This window comes from Ruditapes philippinarum, unplaced genomic scaffold (genome assembly GCF_026571515.1).
Source record: "Ruditapes philippinarum isolate M1 unplaced genomic scaffold, ASM2657151v2 ctg216_1_1_1_1, whole genome shotgun sequence".
NCBI classification, from domain to species: Eukaryota; Metazoa; Mollusca; class Bivalvia; order Venerida; family Veneridae; genus Ruditapes; species Ruditapes philippinarum.
Genome location: NW_026866999.1, coordinates 287,267 through 306,992, shown reverse-complemented (window position 1 = coordinate 306,992; position 19,726 = coordinate 287,267). Strand labels below are relative to the sequence as shown.

The 19,726-nt window shown below is 34.9% G+C and overlaps 3 protein-coding genes across 3 annotated transcripts in view; all 3 read left to right on the top strand.

The window, feature by feature from the left end:
• Nucleotides 1-7,696, top strand: part of LOC132734453 (usherin-like) — a 36,815-nt gene extending 29,119 nt beyond the window's left edge. The window contains exons 11-18 of the mRNA XM_060721195.1: nt 370-522; nt 1,078-1,279; nt 2,208-2,538; nt 4,247-4,425; nt 4,973-5,112; nt 5,970-6,162; nt 7,091-7,187; nt 7,557-7,696. Of these exons, the coding sequence (XP_060577178.1) occupies nt 370-522; nt 1,078-1,279; nt 2,208-2,538; nt 4,247-4,425; nt 4,973-5,112; nt 5,970-6,162; nt 7,091-7,120 (1,228 nt within the window). The 3' untranslated portion in view covers nt 7,121-7,187; nt 7,557-7,696. The remainder of the gene's footprint in view (nt 1-369; nt 523-1,077; nt 1,280-2,207; nt 2,539-4,246; nt 4,426-4,972; nt 5,113-5,969; nt 6,163-7,090; nt 7,188-7,556) is intronic.
• LOC132734443 (uncharacterized) overlaps nt 1-19,726 on the top strand; it is a 95,775-nt gene that overhangs the window by 75,880 nt on the left and 169 nt on the right. The gene's annotated exons all lie outside the window — the stretch shown is intronic.
• Nucleotides 7,563-19,229, top strand: LOC132734452 (ephrin type-A receptor 3-like). The gene is made up of 9 exons (XM_060721194.1): nt 7,563-7,703; nt 8,981-9,130; nt 9,972-10,167; nt 10,466-10,675; nt 16,010-16,185; nt 16,422-16,531; nt 17,327-17,483; nt 18,369-18,511; nt 19,013-19,229. Exons 1-9 carry the CDS (start codon nt 7,563-7,565, stop codon nt 19,227-19,229), a joined length of 1,500 nt encoding a protein of 499 aa, XP_060577177.1.

The following is a 19,726-nucleotide window of genomic DNA, read 5'->3' as shown; positions in this document are numbered from 1 at the left end:
TTCGAATTCAGGCCAGGCTTTACATTTTCATCACACTGTGACACATGATGTTTGCATATAAACAATTTACGACAACCCTAAATTAAGGAAACTAACAGACGTCAAAGTTCAAATGTTACATTCTTTTTCTTTTCCCCCAAGGCCCATTTAACACATTTTTGTTCATATCTTTACAGTCGGTCTATTTCTTTCCTAAATAACTTACAAGTAATTATCAATTTCTCTGCAAGTGACACATTGGATTAAATATCTAAGTTCAAATACCACGGAGCAATTTTGCCCTGCCCAAGGATTTAACGAGCAACCCCCGGGCTTTATTGAGCCAATCGGACGAACGTTATTTTTTGTAAATAATTGTGGAAATTTCAGGGTGACTGGTGGAAAAGTTTTGTATGATTTTAAGGAAGGATCAATCACTAGTAGAACACAATACCAAAAGATCATAGCTGACAAAGTTATTGTCCAGGCTAAATTCAGTACTAATGACTACCTTTCTGTGAGTGAACTAACTCTCGAAGCTAGGTAAGTACCTCGGTTAATTTATTTACATAATTAACAAGAAACCCAAATATTTGGGTCTGTGTTTTAGAATTTTGAGAGATTTAAATCGCTAAAGACAAAAATAAATGGCTACTAACAATTTAGAGCCTGGTCAAACTGCACGGCTGCATGCTAGCCCGGCTCTTTATTGGTGACCAGAAGGCTATTACGATGAAACCATCAGGCTTCAGCGGGTTAAGGGTTGACGGAAATCCCACCAGACAAATCTCGCCTGTCATATTGTTCCATATTATAAAATATGGTACTTTTTTTGAAAAATAAAATTCTTAACTAAATATCATTTCAAAGAATATATATTGCGAAGTCTTGCATTTCTGGTTAATATGTTATATTTAGTTTGAGATTTTTAATTTTTATAATATTCTTAGATAATTTTCTGTGTTAACATATTATTTTCATTTTTTTAGTTTTTGTCTGAAAAAGACTTGCAAATTAACAATTTGTCTAAAATATTTTGTCCAATGATTTAATGATTGAAGCAAGTTTTATGTCTTTAAAAATATGTGTATTGTTCAGATGTAGTTGTTATGGTAACGATAATGCGTGCAAGATTGTCAAAGATGGCTACACGTGTAGTTGTTTATCGTCATCTCACACAAAAGGGTCATTTTGTGATGTATGTGGAATCGGCTACTATCGCAGTGCTGAACAATTTGTATGTAACAACCCATGTGCATGCAACATGACCGGAAGTTTTGTAGACACTCAATGTGAGGAGGTAACCATTTCTTATTAATCACCTCGGCCTTTTCTGTAAGAATCTCGAACGCAATAGTAAGAATACACAGAACGGAAACGGTATTTCAATCTAACCTACGCTTAGAAATTTAACATATAAACCTATGGTAATTTAATGCAAGAAGTTGTTGACTACATTTATACAAATATATCGGGTACTTTCAATCCGTATTAAGTTTGAGGTTATTATTGAAAATACCGAGATGTTCCGATTGCATTTTTATATCTAATTGAGGTCTACGCTAACAAAGAGTCAAGCTAGGGAAATTTCAACTCTGTCATTTACGGTATTTGATAAATGTTTGGAAATGGAAAATCTTTGGGATTATTTTCTTGTATCTTATATCGCCATCTTGAAGCACACATTTTTAATTTTGTTAAATACACAATGTATTTATCGACCATTTTCTGTTTTATTATTCATTCACTAAAATGTTTTGGAAACTTGATTATAATTATTTTTATATCCCCATACTTTAAACAATATTATTTACATAAGGTTGTTTCTTTTTCGCTACACTTCATGAAGGTTTATCTTCATTCAAAATGCACTTTAAAATCAGTGGCTAAAATTAAATAAAATAGTTCATGAAACAGAAAATGCACTACTAATCAATATTAATCATATTGACATGAACTACTACAATATCTGAAACCTTGCAATGGAAAGGTTGCTCTATACGGCAAAGATTGAAATTTTGCAGGATTGATTTAACTGAACCTGGTCATGAGCTGAAAATGTACTAAGCAGTTATCCATGTTCCCTCACACCGACAAAAGCACAAGTCAACATTTTAGATATGAAAATTTAACTAAAGTTAGAAAAATAATCTGGGCTTATATTTGTGTTTCATAACTTAGTAGATCTGTTCCTTAATAAATAATAAAAAATATTTTGTTAACAGAAGGTAGATGGGCAATGCACCTGTCACAGTAACATTGAAGGTAGACAATGTTCCGTCTGCAAGCACAATACCGCGAACTTTTCTGATAGCGGATGTACAGCATGCGAATGTAATCCTGACGGCATCACTAGCTGTAGTGATGATCTAACCTGTAACTGTAAACAAAACGTAGACATTACGTCTGGTAAATGTGACAAATGTCTGCCTAACTATTATAATATATTTAGTCCTTCCGGTTGTGCTGCCTGCGAATGTGATCTATCCGGCACCAGGGTCGCGGAGCCTTACTGTGAAAGTGGCAGAGGCGAATGCTATTGTAGAGCTAATGTAGAAGGTTGTTGCATGCTTTTTTATTATCAACCTCTTTGTATTATTTGTCACATATCATTTTTGTGCCCCCACTATAGGGGGTCATTTAGATTTACTCTTGTCCGTCCGTCCATCCAGCCGTCCGTTCTCATTTGTGTCGCACGTACCTCAAAATGTATTTGACATAGAGTCATGAAACTTTACAGGAATGTTGGTCATGTGTAGTTGTGTTTGTGTTGCGCTCGTGGATTTATCCAGTATTTCTAGAGTTATTGCCCTTGACTTAGTATACATTTGCAATTTTCAACTTGTTCATACATAGCTCAAAAAGTATTTGACATGTAGGCCTGAAAATTTACAAGAATGTTGGTCAGCACGTGTACTTATGTACCTTGGGTTTGTTTGTGAATTTATTCAGTATTTCTTGCCCTTCGCTTAGTAAAAGATTTGTTTGTTTTCAACTTGTGGCACATGTAGCCTAAATGATATTTGACCTACAGTCATAAGATTGACAAAACAGTTGAGTGTGGGGGCACCCGTTTCCTATGGACACATTTCTAGTTATGCCATGTCCTTATTGATAGATCCCTACTCTGACCTTTCATTTGAATAACAATAGGTTTATCTACAAACATTGACATGTGCTCTTTTGGTAACAAATAGGTTGTGGTGAAATTCTTATAGTATTCACTAATCTGATCATTAAAATTTGAAAAACCAGGGATCATGCATGGTATTCAGTATTTACTAAATAAACCGTGCGTTTGCCAGCTAGAACATGTTGCTACTTTTTGTTTTGCTATGATTTGAATTGTAGGAGTTGACAAGATTTTCTGGAAGACGGACAAAACCCCACACGTCAAAACCCCACACCTCAAAATTTTATACAGTGCCACTCTATAAAAGTAAATGTGTGGGGCTTTTTCCACTCAATAAAATTCATGAGGGGTGCTTTGTCCACTCTATAAATTAAGGGTTTTGGCATGTGGGGTTTTGTCCTACATTCAGATATTCTATATTAAAAAAATTATAACACACCTGCAAAATATTGAATAACGTGTGCGTGTGTGCTCATCCGTTGCATTAATCAGTTGAAGGAGTTTACTAAAAACTTCTCATCTGATTATAAATCATTTCGATAACTAATTTAGAAAAGATGCAATAATTTACAAAAAGTAATATGGTGAAACATAGGCAAATTTCCGCATGAAATTTTGTGTTGACTATGATAACTTGCAATCTTTAGCTGTTAACAAATGCATCAACTCTTGAATAGTATCTGAAGTTTTGAATGTAATAATGTATATATTGGCCGAGATTTTATCCGTGCCAATGAAAACGAATGTTGAAAATGCGGGATCTATTTACGGATAGCCAGTATTTTGGAGTTCGTTATGAAAGTGTAATTTTCTGTACTTTTAACTAAATTAGGACTTAGAAACAAGTTCCTTATAAGCGATAATTCCTTATAACCGTGTTCGCTATAACCGTATATTTTTATATTAAATAAAGAAGGGCAATATTCGGGCCAAAATAAACTGTTCCCTATAACCGGAAGTTCGCTATAACCGTGTTCGCTATTAGTGAAGTTTACTGTAATTAATTAACATAAACAATTAATTAATCAATTGTTCTTGTTCGTTATAAGTATGTATATCATAATGATAGTGATAAGTGTGAAACTTGTAATTAATAATTTAGCATAGCGTATTGAAACTATTACGTTATTTCAGGTAAAACGTGTAAAACTTGCAAAGATGAATATTACGGCTTGTCAGGTAACAAAAGAGACGGGTGTGATGCTTGTGAGTGTAATATTGTAGGATCTGCTTCGTTTATATGTGACAAAGATACTGGTCAATGTCCTTGTTTTGGTGAAAGCAATCATACACAAATTAATAACAGACAATGCGTAAGTTTCGTGATTATAGTTATTGCACAAGTTTCACGAATTTTTATTTGTCTTTATCAAGCCAGCTTACGGAACGTCGGTGGTTCCATTCAGCGACCCGTCTGTCCCTAAGATAATAAACAGAGGGGCACTTGAGTTTTCTTTTCACCAGTAAACCTCTAAAGTCGCCTTATGACCTTTACAGTATTGGTCCCCCATAAAACATAACAACAATAAACACAAGAGGGGTATTAATATTGCGATTTTATTTTTAAAAAAATGACAGCTTTTGCACTGACACTGAGTTGCGTTGCTTTCTTATCCCGTAAGCAAGCACGTGCTGAGCTTAGATTAAATCAATGTGAAGAATTAATTATAAGCCAGTAAGAAATGACAAAAGAATTATCAATCTTATTAACATAATTTTATTGTACTAAAAAAACGCCGGAAAACTCCTTGTATTACCGACAATTTTTTCATGTGCAATGAATGTTATATGAAGATTGAAATACAAGTGACATTAGAGGTACAATGTAAGCTACTACAAAGACTAATTAAACTATTTTAGATACCGACAGCGTTGAAACTGGAACCTTTGTTTGGACCAAAGGCTGGGTCAACATTGCTTACCCTCACTGGAACATTTCTTGGTACAAACGCAAATGTAAAACTTACCATAGATGGTGAAGAACAAGACATTGTTGATAGGTAAATTATAATTTGCTGTTATTTATAAATGTAGTTACTTAAAAATACACTCCAAGGCCGCTTTCTCGAGTTACCCAAGACCTGTGTTAGACGAGGAATCCCGAGTAGAGCCTAATTCAAATATTCCCGAGTTGATTAACATTGATGAAGAACACTTTTAGTGTAAACATACTTTATTTCAAACATTTTGAACAAACGGAATTTACCTACAATGATGAATAACACAATACAATTCTTAAAAAAGGATCAGAACACAAAGCATAAAATGTTTAAAAAGGATATTAATAATGACTTTTAGTGTATGTCTCTTAACGGACATTCTTCCACAGGTCCCATTCGTACATGTTTAATTATACTTTATGAGTATCTTTCAGGAAATTTATAATAAGACGAAAATTATTGTTGTTATTGTTGCGTTAGTTTTCAGTCATAATTGGTAGTCTATCATCATATTTTAGTTAAGCTTAGTTAAGCTTAGTCCTTATGAATTATTTTTATGCATAAAGATATATTGTATGTGATTTTCCAGATAGGGAAAATAATTAGACAGTGATTTGTTTGGTATATATATATAATTCTCAAGTAAAATCACAAATAGTATTTATATAAGAAATGAATTAAACCTGCATGCCTCTAGATCAGACAAAATATTTCAAAAAAACGTACAAAGATTATAAGATATGTAAAAATATTCAAGAGAGGAAAGCTGAAATATCTTTATAAAAGATTTAGATGTAAATGGTGAAGATCAATAGGCAAGGCATGGGAAATTTGATAAGGGTAGATAGATATGAATAGTCAATTATAGATCTTTGTGTAACCGCCAATCAATTTTGTATATTTCTTCTTTGTTTCAGGAATCTTACTTTCATAGTATTCAAAACAAAGAAAAGTACAGAAATTAAATATAAACCAATGAGATTAGTCTGGAGATATGGAGGTCAAACATACAGCGATGACAACTTTGATAACAAAGCACAAATGTTTGAATACAAGAACAATCCCCAGATGATAGTATATACCCACATTAAATTTAAGAACATTTGCAAGGTACCGTTAAACAATAATTATTCGTTGGCACTAATTTTCGTGGTTTTCGTGGATAGATTAATCCACAGTTTTAAGGTTCAACGAAATATATATTTCTTTTGTCTGCTTTATAATTATTTTGCATTGCATTATTTAATTACATTTAATTGTTTTAAAAATATTTTAAAAAAAAAGACAATCAAGGAATTTAAAAACCCACGAAAATGTTCTTTGTGGCAAAAACACGAAATTTCATAACCACGAAACTAAATTAATTGATGGTATTGCTGTAACCGTTTTAGACAAGTTCAGCTACTTTCGGGATCATTGATTCCAATATGTGTTAGTGTACTTCTTAAGCCCGTGCTAGGGGCATGAAAGATGTTGAACTTCTATTAATCAGATTCAACTTAGTCTGCATTTTTCAACTTTTTGTTGAACTTTTATTAATCAGATTCAACTTAGTCTGCAGTGTCAACTTTTTTATTTCTTTTTCTTTTCTTTTTTTATACTGTGTGTATTTGTGATAACAACATCAGTTTCAAATTGTATGCACACAGTATGCTTTTGTATTGCATGTGCTGATGTTTGATTCTTCAGTATCATTTCATGTACTTGATTTCATTGATTACCTCCACCATGGCTTTATTTTGTATATGCAAAATGTCTTGTACTAGATATGTGGCCTTACTTAGGTGGAGTGCTCCTGTCAACACAGATGGACTCATTATGAGTGCTCCATTTACCGTTGCAGTTAGATATACTTCGCATTGTAAGTTAACATGTTTGAAAATAATCATTTTTCAATTATGCAACTAGGCCAGTTATATGGAATTGAAGTATTTGTTCGGTTTTCTAATTTCCAGATGTTTGACAGTTTAAATACTTACAGTTTTTTAGTTTTTCTATATATACATGCTCATTAAAATGTTTCTCTTTGGCTTGATAGTGGGGGTTGCATCATTCAAGTGGGAGGTGAAAATCTTGACAGTGTTCCTTATCCAAAGTTGCGAGTTTATGTAGATGGTGACAAGGAGATTCAATCGGTAGGTGATTTGCTGACCTTAGTTTTAAAGAAATTATGAATTCCCATCAAACACCATTAAATGTGTAGAAAATAACTAACGTGAAATATCTATGTATGTAAAATAGACAATTATCAAATATGCAAGATCAGTGTAATGCACGTCCATGGAACCTTGGGTAATATTCATTATTTCATCTGAATAGATTCTTCCTTAATTGATTCCTATTCAGACACAAAATCGTGAGCTACATTTTATCAAATCATTTTCGTTAGAAATGTGAACAGTGTATTTCAAATACATTCTCTCTCCGTGAATTATTATTAGGTTCGTTGGAAATCTTGATTGGTGATGTTAATTATTGACTGTGTTTCTTTTTAATATCTCTAGCCGTGTATGGCAACAAAAAAGACATTAAAGTGTCCGACTCCTACTATCGATATAGATGATAAAGATCGGAATGTCTCGTATGGATTTTGGCTGGACGGATTTATGGCAAACAAGAACGTCACTGACAGCCTGGGCTCTGTATTGGAAGTAATAAAGGACCCTTCTATTTACCCCGCCAATTCGGAAACCTTCCGAAATACGTTTGATGATATCTTCAAAGTAAAGGTATAGCGTTTTTAACATTCTGAAATGACATATCATTTTACATAGTTATATGTATTTTGAATAACCATAATTTCTTTTCAAATTTCTGAAACAAGAAACCAAGTTAGCAGCTTTTCGAAGCAAGTTTATTTCTACAAATGTGCAGTAACATGATATTTTAATGACTGTTTTTTTTTTTAATATAGAAATCACTAGTATACATTTCGCTGATTTTTTGTTGGATTTTTATACCTTTGTTTAAATCGAGTTGATTCAATTTTAAACCATGTTTTTATTTATGATAGATTAACTCATACGCATTGATCAGATGTTTAAATGCTTCAGTTCATTATTTTATCCTCTTACAAAATAAAAACTAAAACAAACAACAACAAAAATAAAACTTGTATTGTATATATGAAAAGCATCTAATTAGTATAAAAAATAATGTGTACTTTCACGGGATGTTTTATCCTTGTACAATAGAGAGTAGGTTATAATAGCAATATATCAGGAGTAATACAAAAGTTACTTTTATCCTGGTGTTCTTTTTTAACATTTACTTTTATCAGTAAGTACCTATGCTATAAGGCGAACTTTCCAAAATTTAACTTTTATACTTTAGTAATAATAAGACGAACTTCCCGTCCAATAAGGCGGATTGTCCAAATTTACTTTTATCCTAAAGTGCCAATAGGGCGAACTTTTCAAAAATTACGGTTATCATTAAAAGCCGATAGTGCGAAGCTTCCAAAATTACTTTTATCCTTAAGTGCCGACAAGGAGAATTAAAATTTACTATTAGCATTTGAAAAATAGCCTCGCGATCAAGATTAATTAATAGATGCACCAAATAGAGGTCACTTTACTGAAATTTGATTTTAGTCTTAGCAGTAAGGAATATGTTAAAAATGCGACAACTGAATTAAAAGTGCATTAAATAAGACATTTCCTCAAGGTTTACTTTCATAGTTGAGTGGAAACTACAAAGAATGCGAACTTTCTAAAATTCATGCGCAGTCTTAAGTGGTAATTATCGTCTAATAGGTACAAGTAAGAGTATTTTACGAAATTTATTTTTGCATTTAGAGGTATGCCTTTCAAAAGTGCTTAAAATTAACTTTGATTACTTACTTTTTTATCATTAGCTCGTATACCCCCTCCATTGTTGTTACATAGAAACATGTAATAAGGTTTTTAAAGCATTTGTGTATTTGTAGGGTGAGCGTTTGAATGATGCCTGCCATGACAGTGACGTTTCTATAACTCTTGGAGATAAAAATTGCGCTATACTAAGCCGTCATGACGACGTTATCACGTGTGATCCAGGGGAAAGTTTCCCGGGTACAGCAAGATCCGTTACAGTCAAGGTAAGAAATAAACTGTTAAGATAAAAAGAATGTCTTTCTTATAAAAGAAACATTTGTTAAAATTGCAAATAATATCTTATTTTATTTATATACATATTGTTGTTTCAATTTTAAACTGTACATCGACAGTATATTTCTTGAATTTCTGTAAAAAGCCAAAAGAAAAGACAAAATCATCTACCAACACATATATGTATGTGCACAGGAAGCTGCTTGGCATCCTTAATAACTTGTATTAAAATTAAAAAAATCGTAATCTATCTGATTTTATGGCTGTGAAAGTATTAATTCTACCACAGAACGTTTCGTTTTTGACAATATTTTCGATGGTTTGTTGATTTTTACGCTAACATTAACACATTTCGGTCATACCTCGCTGTTCATCTAAACAACTTTACTGAATATCTAACCAGTACGCAAGAAACTATCTACTTATCCGACATGATTTCTGAATCGGCGATGAGTTAAACAGAAATCTTTAGATATAATGTCCGATATTATTTGTCACGTAGAATTTCCGCCTCGTCCAAATCAAACTAGCGAACCCGTGATTACAAAAAAGTCCGATTCTCTCCCTGTAGAGCTTAGCGGGTTCTGCCGTTAATGAAATGTGGCGTAAAAAGACATGTCACTCCATTACGTTGATTTATGTTGATGCCTTCATGGGAATGCTCTCATGATTCAAATACAAATACTGGCTAAATAGAATGTATAATCAACATTTTTTTTCCACCTTAAACCGCCAATTCTTTAGAAAGCAAGTTCAAATCGTTGATGTAATGAAAGTAAACACAACAAAGACATGCATAATAAACAAAATAAATGTGTGTTATTTAAAAAGGTGAAGATAGGTAACATTGAAGTGGTATGGGGTACACTAAAGATTAACTCGTTTTGGACCAACACAGAGTTTATCTACATAGCCGTTGGCGCGGGTGTGTTCCTTATCATCATCATCGCATTTATCGTCTGCGTTATCAAATGTCGTCGCAAAGACAACAGTGATAGCCCTGGCGACAGTATTCCGCTTGAAATAGGTGAGTCGTTTCCCTTTCAACGTGATATAATTCATATTTTTTTTCTTAAAGTGATGATAATAAACTCATTTATTCCTGTACTTATGAAGTTGTAACCGATTTTTTCTTAAAGTGATGAGAATAAACTCATTTATTCCTGTACTTATGAAGTTGTAACCGATTTTTTCTGAAAATACGTTTTGTAACTAGGAAATATAATACTGGTATATATAATTACAATTACAATTTTTATTTTTATTTATTTTTGAATTCAACTTTTAGTAAAATTAGTGTGAAATAATGTGTTTTTTAAACACAGGGGCAACTGGTAAAACCGAACCAAGCAACTATACAACACTAAATCCAATTGCTGTGATTCAACCCCAATATACCGAGATACATACAAAGACGTCGAAGGAAATTGCAGACGATTTTTGCAAGCGTTTATTACAACACGTTGGAAAAGTCGTGAACAGTTCTATAATAGAAAGAAGTAACATAGACCCTGGAAAAATATGCACGCACAAAGGTGAATGCTAGCTTGTTATTACTTTTTGTTCGTTATTGATATACTCCATGTACAATCAATTAATTACGATTATGCCATAATTAAGCTGGAGGGAAGGCTTACAACTATGTTTTCATACAATTTTTTTTTGTAAATTGCTAAAATGTCAGGAATCTGTCCAGCTAGCTTACAAAACGTCGGTGGTTCTACTCGTGTTCTTCCTCGTGCCTTAAATAATGGACGTAGGCGCAGCTCGGGGTTTTGCTTCTATCGTGAAACAATATATATGTTTGTCCGATAACTACGGAATACCGTTAGGGCCATCGTGGTTATACGTTAAAATACAGAGGGCGACAATGCGAGAGTGCGACAGTGCGATGACGACAATGCGACAGTGCGATGGCGACAATGCGATAACGCGATAGTACTACGAAGACAGAGCGATAGTGTTATCGCACTGTCGCCATCGCATTGTCGCATTGTCGTCATCGCACTCTCGCATTGTCGTACTGTCGTCATCGCATTATCGCACTGTCGCCATCGCACTGTCGTCATCGCGTTATCGCATTGTCGACTTTCGCCTTCTGGTGGACGGTTCTAAACTGCTGGCGAATAAGCTGACGGTATAGAATATGGGATAATTTTACTTTTGTCAAAAAAAAATTTCTTCTTGTTTTTTCTTTTCCTTTTTATTATTTTTTTTGTTTGTTTCTTTTCTGTATACTAATAATGTTTAAATGAAATCATAAACTAATAATAAGAATCGTTTTATTTATAAATACTGAAAGAGTTAAACATAGACGGAAAATTTCATAAATTGTGTGAAACTTTAATATACAATGTAATAGAAATATTTCAGATGAAAATGATCTTATGTTGACATTTAAAAGATGCAAAAAAAATTAAAATCATTATTTATTACTTGTTTAAAAAAAGGCAAACAAATTATATTCATAGATCGTCATCAGTGGTTTTATTGTTTTGTAAGATGTATAATTTATTATATTACTTACATTGTAAATAAAAATACATGTAATTAGAAATTTACGTCAACATATCATTTTTTCTATATATCTAACATAAGTGGTCAACAATTTTCACTTTAAGATTAACTTAACAGCAGATCCTACTATAAGTTTAACTGGTCAACATATTGTACTATAGCCAACTGATTCCGCTGGTGGACATAGTGTGACAATGTGTTTCAATGTTGAAAAACACATCTATCCATTATACTTAATCAAGAAAAAATCTTACTGTTTATTTTTGTTGGCAACATGCTAAATTACCAACTACCTGCCGGTAGGTAGTGGGATATTAAGAATAACCAACTACCAGCTAGTAGGTAGTAGGTTATTTGAATATCCAACTACCAACTACCTATCAAATTGACGTTTCTTTAGATTTTTATCAATATCTAAGACCGAGCCATTTTTGGTGCTTGGTGAACATAGCGCTTTTATATTTCTTAAAGATAGTAAATAAATATGATTAAATAAAAAAAAGAAATATAAAAGATATACTTCATTTCTGTGTACACTTGTTTTATATATAGCCAAAGTGATTTAAGCTCAACCTTGAGAAACTGCTTATGAACAGATGAAAATGATATTTGCAGTGAAGTTTTAATTTATTTTGCAATGTTAGTAAAAATTGGTTTATGCCATATTTTCTTCATATACTATATGGTCAGCAGACTTAACGTACGGTGCTTTAGGTACACATGTATACTAGAATCTGCTGACCAGTTAACCCATTCCCGCATAAGCATTTTGTGAAAAATAGCTGTTTTCATTGAAAACCCCCCTGTTACACAAGTTCAAATTGCTATGAAACTAAAATAATGCACGGAAGGGCACCTGAGGTCTTCTTCCACCAGTAAAGCTGGAACGTCGCCATATGACCTATACTGTGTCGGTGCGACGTAAGACCCAATCAATCAATCAATCAACTATGAAACTAGACAAAAATGTTTTAATACTGATCAAACTTGGCACAAATGTTTACTTAGCCATAGCATTTGTATCTTAATTTCCTGTTACATGTACCATGACAACGATGGGACATTTCAAAATCACTATGTTGTGTTAATTTTTCCATCAAAGCTGCAAATTCCCGATGGGTCGGGATAGAGTGAAGGGCTTTCAGCGTTGGTTACACGTTACCTTATGGTCGACCTGATGCCATTTTGAGCCTCTCACAAGTCCAATTTTTTCTTGGAGTTGAGTGGGGCGGCAGTCACCCTTCAAACCCCCGTGCAGAAGAGGGTACCCCCTCTCTTGCACCCCGATGTATCTGATAAATAGGGCATGGTTTTCACTATTTGAGGCATCAAAAGGGAGGGTGAGAAGGCGTGAAAACACGTCTATATGAGGTAAAAGGTAAAACATATATAGTAAGGATGAAGCATTTGTAAGACATTACATAAATTAAATAAAGTATTACCTCCTTCAAACAGCAATCCTCCAATAAAGTTTGAATATTGTGGACCAAATGGAACTTAAGTTATACTCTGGAAACTGTTTTCAGTTTTGAGGTAATAGCGACCTTGAACTTTGACCTTGTGACCCCAAAATCAATAAGGGTCTTCTACTCAATATGGACAATCATCCTATGAAGTTTGAAAACTATGGGCCAAATAGAAATTACGTTGACAAAAGTAAAATTATCCCATATTCTATACCGTCAGCTTATTCGCCAGCAGTTTAGAACCGTCCACCAGAAGGCGATATTCGAGAGTGCGACAGTGCGATGACGAGAGTGCGACAGTGCGATGACGAAAGTGCAACAATGCGAGAGTACGACAGTGCGATGGCGAGAGTGCGACAATGCGATGACGAGAGTGCGACAGTGCGATGACGAGAGTGTGACAGTGCGATGACGAGAGTGCGACAGTGCGATGGCGAGAGAGCGACAATGCGTGAGTGCGACAGTGCGATGACGAGAGTGCGACAATGCGAGAGTGCGACAGTGCGATGGCGAGGGTGCAACAATGCGATGACTAGATTGCGACAGTGCTATGACGAGAGTGCGACAGTGCGGTGGCGAGAGTGCGACAATGTGATGACGAGAGTGCGACAGTGCGATGACGAGAGTGCTACAATGCGACAGTGCGATGGCGAGAGTGCGACAACGCGATGACGAGAGTGCGACAGTTCTATGACTAGAGTGCGACAATGCGAGAGTGCGATGGCGAGAATGCGATGGCGAAAGTGCGACAATGCGATGACGAGAGTGTGACAGTGCGATGACGAGAGTGCGACAATGCGAGAGTGCGACAGTGCGATGGCGAGAGTGCGACAATGCGATGACGAGAGTGTTACAGTGCGATGACGAGAGTGCGACAATGCGACAGTGCGATGACGAGAGTGCGACAATGCGAGAGTGCGACAGTGCGATGACGAGAATGCGACAATGCGAGAGTGCGTCAGTGCGATGGCGAGAGTGCGACAATGCGATGACGAGAATGCCACAGTGCGATGACGAGAATGCGTTAGACGAGAGTTCGACAGTGCGATGACGAAAGTGCGACAGTACGATGGCGAGGGTGCGACAATGCGATGACGAGAGTGCGACAGTGCGATGACGAGAGTTCGACAATGCGAGAGTGCGACAGTGCAATGGTGAGAGTGCAACAATGCGATGACGAGAGTGCAACAATGCGATGACGAGAGTGCGACAATGCGACAGTGCGATGGCAACAGTGCGACAATGCGATGACGAGAGTGTGACAGTGCGATGACGAGAGTGCGACAATGCGAGAGTGCGACAATGCGAGAGTGCGACAGTGCGATGGCGAGAGTGCGACAGTGCGATGACGAGAGTGCGACAATGCGATGACGAGAGTGCGACAGTGCGATGACGAGAGTGCGACAATGCGTGAGTGCGACAGTGCGATGGCGAGAGTGCGACAATGCGACAGTGCGATGGCGAGAGTGCGACAGTGCGATGACGAGAGTGCGACAGTGCGATGACGAGAGTGCGACAGTGCGATGGCGAGAGTGAGACAATGCCATGACGAGAGTGCGACAGTGCTATGACGAGAGTGCGACAATGCGAGAGTGCGACAGTGCGATGACGAGAGTGCGACAATGCGAGAGTGCGACAGTGCGATGGCGAGAGTGCGACAATGCGAGAGTGCGACAGTGCGATGACGAGAGTGCGACAATGCGAGAGTGCGACAGTGCGATGGCCAGAGTACGACAATGCGATGACGAGAGTGCGACAGTGCGATGATGAGAGTGCGACAATGCGAGAGTGCGACAGTGCGATGACGAGAGTGCGACAATGCGATGACGACAATGCGACAGTGCGATGGCGACAGTGCGATAACACTATCGCTCTGTCGTCATCGTACTATCGCGTTATCGCATTGTCGCCATCGCTCTGTCGCATTGTCGTCATCGCACTGTCGCATTGTCGTCATCGCACTGTCGTATTGTCGTCATCGCACTGTCGCACTCTCGCATTGTCGCCCTCTGTATTTTAACGTATAACCACGATGGCCCTAACGGTATTCCGTAGATTACCCTTAAAAAGCCGTGCATGCTTGGTTTTGTTTTATATTATTTTCAATTCATAGAAAGGGAACCCTTCATTTTCTTTTATTTAGGATTGAAAACCCAATTTTTAAAGGGCTAAAAATAACTGAAAAAAATTTTAAATTTAAAACACGTTCTATTATTTTTTCAGTATTTTTTTTGTGTTATTTTACTTAATGAGGGCCATTTGGGCGCCCCCGTGTTTTTGTAGAAAAAAATTTTGCACTTTTCTTCATCAAAGGGTTTAATTTTTTTTCCTTCGTTTTCCAGGAAAAAAGAAAACGTGTTAAAAAGCGGACAGTAAAAATGCACCCAAACATCTCCCCCATTTTCACCCTTTTACAATCAAAATTTTAAATTGAAAAGATATCCGGGTAGTGTATACAATATAAAAAAAACAATTTTGAAAAAAAATTTTCCCAAATTTTCGACCCCTGACTCTTTTTTTTATTGCGAGGTTTTGGTTTTCTTTTACTAAAATGCCTTTAATTCCTTACAAGAACTTACGATGATTGTAGTAGATGAAAGCTAATTTTCACCAGCAGCCTATAAATTATTTCATATAAAAGATTAATTTTATCTTGTTTTCGGTTGCAATAAACCTCACTAAGGTCGTATCTATCTCAGTACCACACCTTGTCCAATTCATTGACGGAATCATTTAATTAAAACAATGTGTTGTCATGTAGCTTGTTCAATTAATCTTAACACCGATGTGGAAAGCTTTTACATTTTTATTTATATTTTAGAATAAAGTGAACACCGTGATTAACATGTACAATGAATATACAGTTTTTTTAATTTGGCATTGTAGAGGAAGGCGATCTGCCAGAATGGCTCAATACTGGTTTACTCGAGTGCACCATGCTTCAAGATTTTGACAATGACAATGTCCTTCAAATAAAGGGAATCGCGATTGATACAAAAAATATCTACATTATTTATCCGGCACTGGCAAACAAGACTCTAAAAGATTACCTGATTTCAGAGGTTATATCACTTACGGGTTTAGTATTTTCATTTGTATATGGGCAGTCAATTCTTCCCATGCAAGAAACATGAGTAATTAAATTAATGAAAATATAAAAAAAAACCTGAATAATTCAGTTCGTCTGCTTTCTTAGAACTTTTTTTAATCTCTTTATATCATCTGTGCGTGCATAACGTAGGTTTTGTTTTTTACATATCTGGTAATAAATTTCTTTTAATGTCTGTTTCCTTTCTAGCCGCTGAATGTAGAAAAGAAGTTGGAGATATGTATTCGTGTCTGTGAGGGCATGAACTATCTGAGTTCACAAAGCATTGTACATAGAGACCTTGCTGCGAGAAATTGCTGGTAAAAAGTTATTTAGTTAACGTTTAGCGAAACAATGTTGTATGCTGAAAGCATTGTCTGCTTAATTCTTTATTTTGTCCAATGTTCTGGAAACTAATGAAAAACCTGATGACCGTCAAACAGTTTGGTGCCTGGCATGATGACAAGGTACTCGCCGTATAGCCGGGTACCAAACTGTTTGTAAAGGTCATTAGAAACGCTCTCGGCAGACGAACATTTAATAAGATATTTATTCAGCAAAATAGTTGGACAGACTGTTATTAACGTGTACTTGTAGTGCTGGGCTATTAAATCAGTCATTTCTCGAAGCTATGTAGAGATACTGATACTTATATAAGTAAATGGTGTCTACAACCATTGTTTTTTATTTGACATTTGAGATAATGTATTTTCATTTATATACATGTGCATATATAATGAATTAGTTTTTTGTATGTATTTAATCAATACGTTTGCTGTATATGTACTTTAGTACAAAGTAGGTTTCCAAAGTAAAAAAATGTTACCCAAATAATGTGTTAATGTAACAAAATTTAGCCTTAAATAATTGTAGCTTTCTTTTATTCGGTGTCTTTTCGATTGCATTGTGCTCTTTAATGTTTTTAAGTTTTTAGAACCAGTCATTTGTTCTTGTTACAAAATCATCATGTACCTATTTCTTTGAAAAATATTACATGTTATAATATTTGACGAATTCTCCCGTTTACCCACTACAGTATATTTCTGTAGACTTCAGTTAGGTTTTACAAGCATTTAGTTGTATTATTTAATTATATTTCTTTTTAATAAATGTAGGGTATCACGAGATTTTGAGGTGAAGATAAGTGATGCTTCGTTTAGTTACGATTTATACCCGGACGAATATTTCCATAGCAACGGTCGTTATCAGCCAGTACGGTGGATGGCCCCTGAGAGTTTACGTCAAGGTTTCTATGACGCGAAATCTGATGTTGTAAGTATGACCTTAGGTCAACTATAAACATGCTATTGTTTCTTCGTCATATATCAAATAAAACGTATGAAATCTTTAAACCATACGTCAGCTATTGTTTCTCCGTCATATATCAGATAAAACGTATGAAATCTTGAAACCATGAAATTACAAAAAAGCTGTGTATTGATTTAGAAATGTTTTATTTCAAATGATACATGGTCTTGACTTTTCATATGATTTTGATGTAAGAGAAAATGATGTAGTCTACGACATTTTGGGACAACCCTTGTATATCAGATAAAATGTATGTAATTTTCATTATTACATAAAAACAGCTTTGTGTATTGATTTAGAAAAACTTTATTTCAAATGACACATGGTTAGTCATTAAATATCTTGAGTTTTTATATATTTTGATGAAAAATGGCCCATGGCGATTAATTTCTTTATCGTACAGAGAAAAGTTTAAATATCAATGTAACCAAAAAATTTCTACCTTTCACACAGAAAATACACAAATTATTGAGTAATGTTTTAAGAAGAATCCACATAAATTTTTATTTGTTTAATTAAGATTAAAAGCATGTATACCAGAATATCGCACAATATTTCATGAGTAGTGATGCGTTGAGGAATGCAATACCAGTATTTGGTATATTTCCTTTGTAAGTCATCAAAAATACATGTGCTTTATTGATAAAAATGATTTACGTTTGCTTATGCATTATAGGTTTGTTACGATTTTGTTGTTGTTGTTGTTGTTGTTGGTTGTTGTTGTTGTTTTAATACATGTATCGTATAACAAAGTACATCACGACTTTCTTCTTTAAATTACACGTTTCATAATGTAATACTTTACACAAAATGTACTTTCACAAACAATTCCGTTGTTGTTTTCACTAGTGGTCCTATGGGGTTGTCATTTGGGAAGTGTTTGCCAATGGATACCTGCCGTACTATGACATCACCGACAATGCGATGATAAAAAGCAAAGTGTGTGACGAGCACTACAGACTTGGTAAACCTGTAGATTGTGATGACGCCGTGTGAGTATTTTACTGAACTGACCGGCTAGTACTTCTTGTGCAAACATTCTGAAAGTTGCATGTTTTTCAGTATAAAACCATGAAATACATGTATTTACATATTAATGTCCCATTTCGCTAGTTATAATTAAGGTTATAACAGTTATGAAATGTTACCATCATATCTGTTTAACTCTGGTTAACATCACGAGGTATTATCTAAATCGATTTAGTTGTTGTTGTTGTTGTTCTTGTTGTTGTTGTTGTTGTTGAAAAGTTTGGTTTAAGGCGTACGAACACAATTAAGGCCATATGGCGCCGAAACCAAACCCGAGTCAAACATTTTCCCATGCTTTTCTTTCTTTTATCACTACATTCGTATGTTTTAGTAAACAGATATTAGTATTTTGTGATAAATAAAGGTTGACGTTTACTACTTTTAGAAGCTATACATACTCTATTGATCAGAGTTTGTAATAATTGCGTTGAATAAGAGCACATTTCACTTTTCAATATTTTCAGGTTTCAAATAATATGCGATTGCCAAAAAGACAAATCGGAGGATCGTCCAAACTTCTTCATTATTCAAAACATGTTCGACCATATTCTTAATCCTGGTGCCTCATTGGTCCAAAAGGCAAATCAGCAAGAATTGGTGGGACACAAGACAGGAAGGGAAACTTATGAGAATCTTAGAATAGTCCCTCCTTCGCGGCCACCAAAAGGTCATAGACCCTAAAAGTGATATTCAAGATCTGAATACATTATTAACATAAAGATGTTTTAATATTATTTGTTAACATTCTTTGCACGTGGAATCTCTGTGATATTATTTGAATTATTATTGAAGAATTATTCTAGTTCTACTGTACAAGCAATAAACGTGTGTATATTAAAAAATGAAGAATTTGGGAATTATGAGAAAATACCATGACATTTTTTCATTCTAGAATTATGACAATTACGACATCGCTTGTTCTAGACTATTCTATGATCACGATCTTTTATTCTTGAATCATAACATCGCTTATTCTAAAATAAGCCACTTGTTATCTACCGGTATATGATGTTTAAGATGATATTGTGTGATTTGTTTAATGTCCTATCCATTGTCAATTAGATAATTAGAATCATCATAATATCTCAATTACAAACCATTATTTTTCTGTGTTAATTTAGTGTCGCAGGTTATACCACCATTTCATTTAATTTATCAGAACAGAATAAAGTTTATTT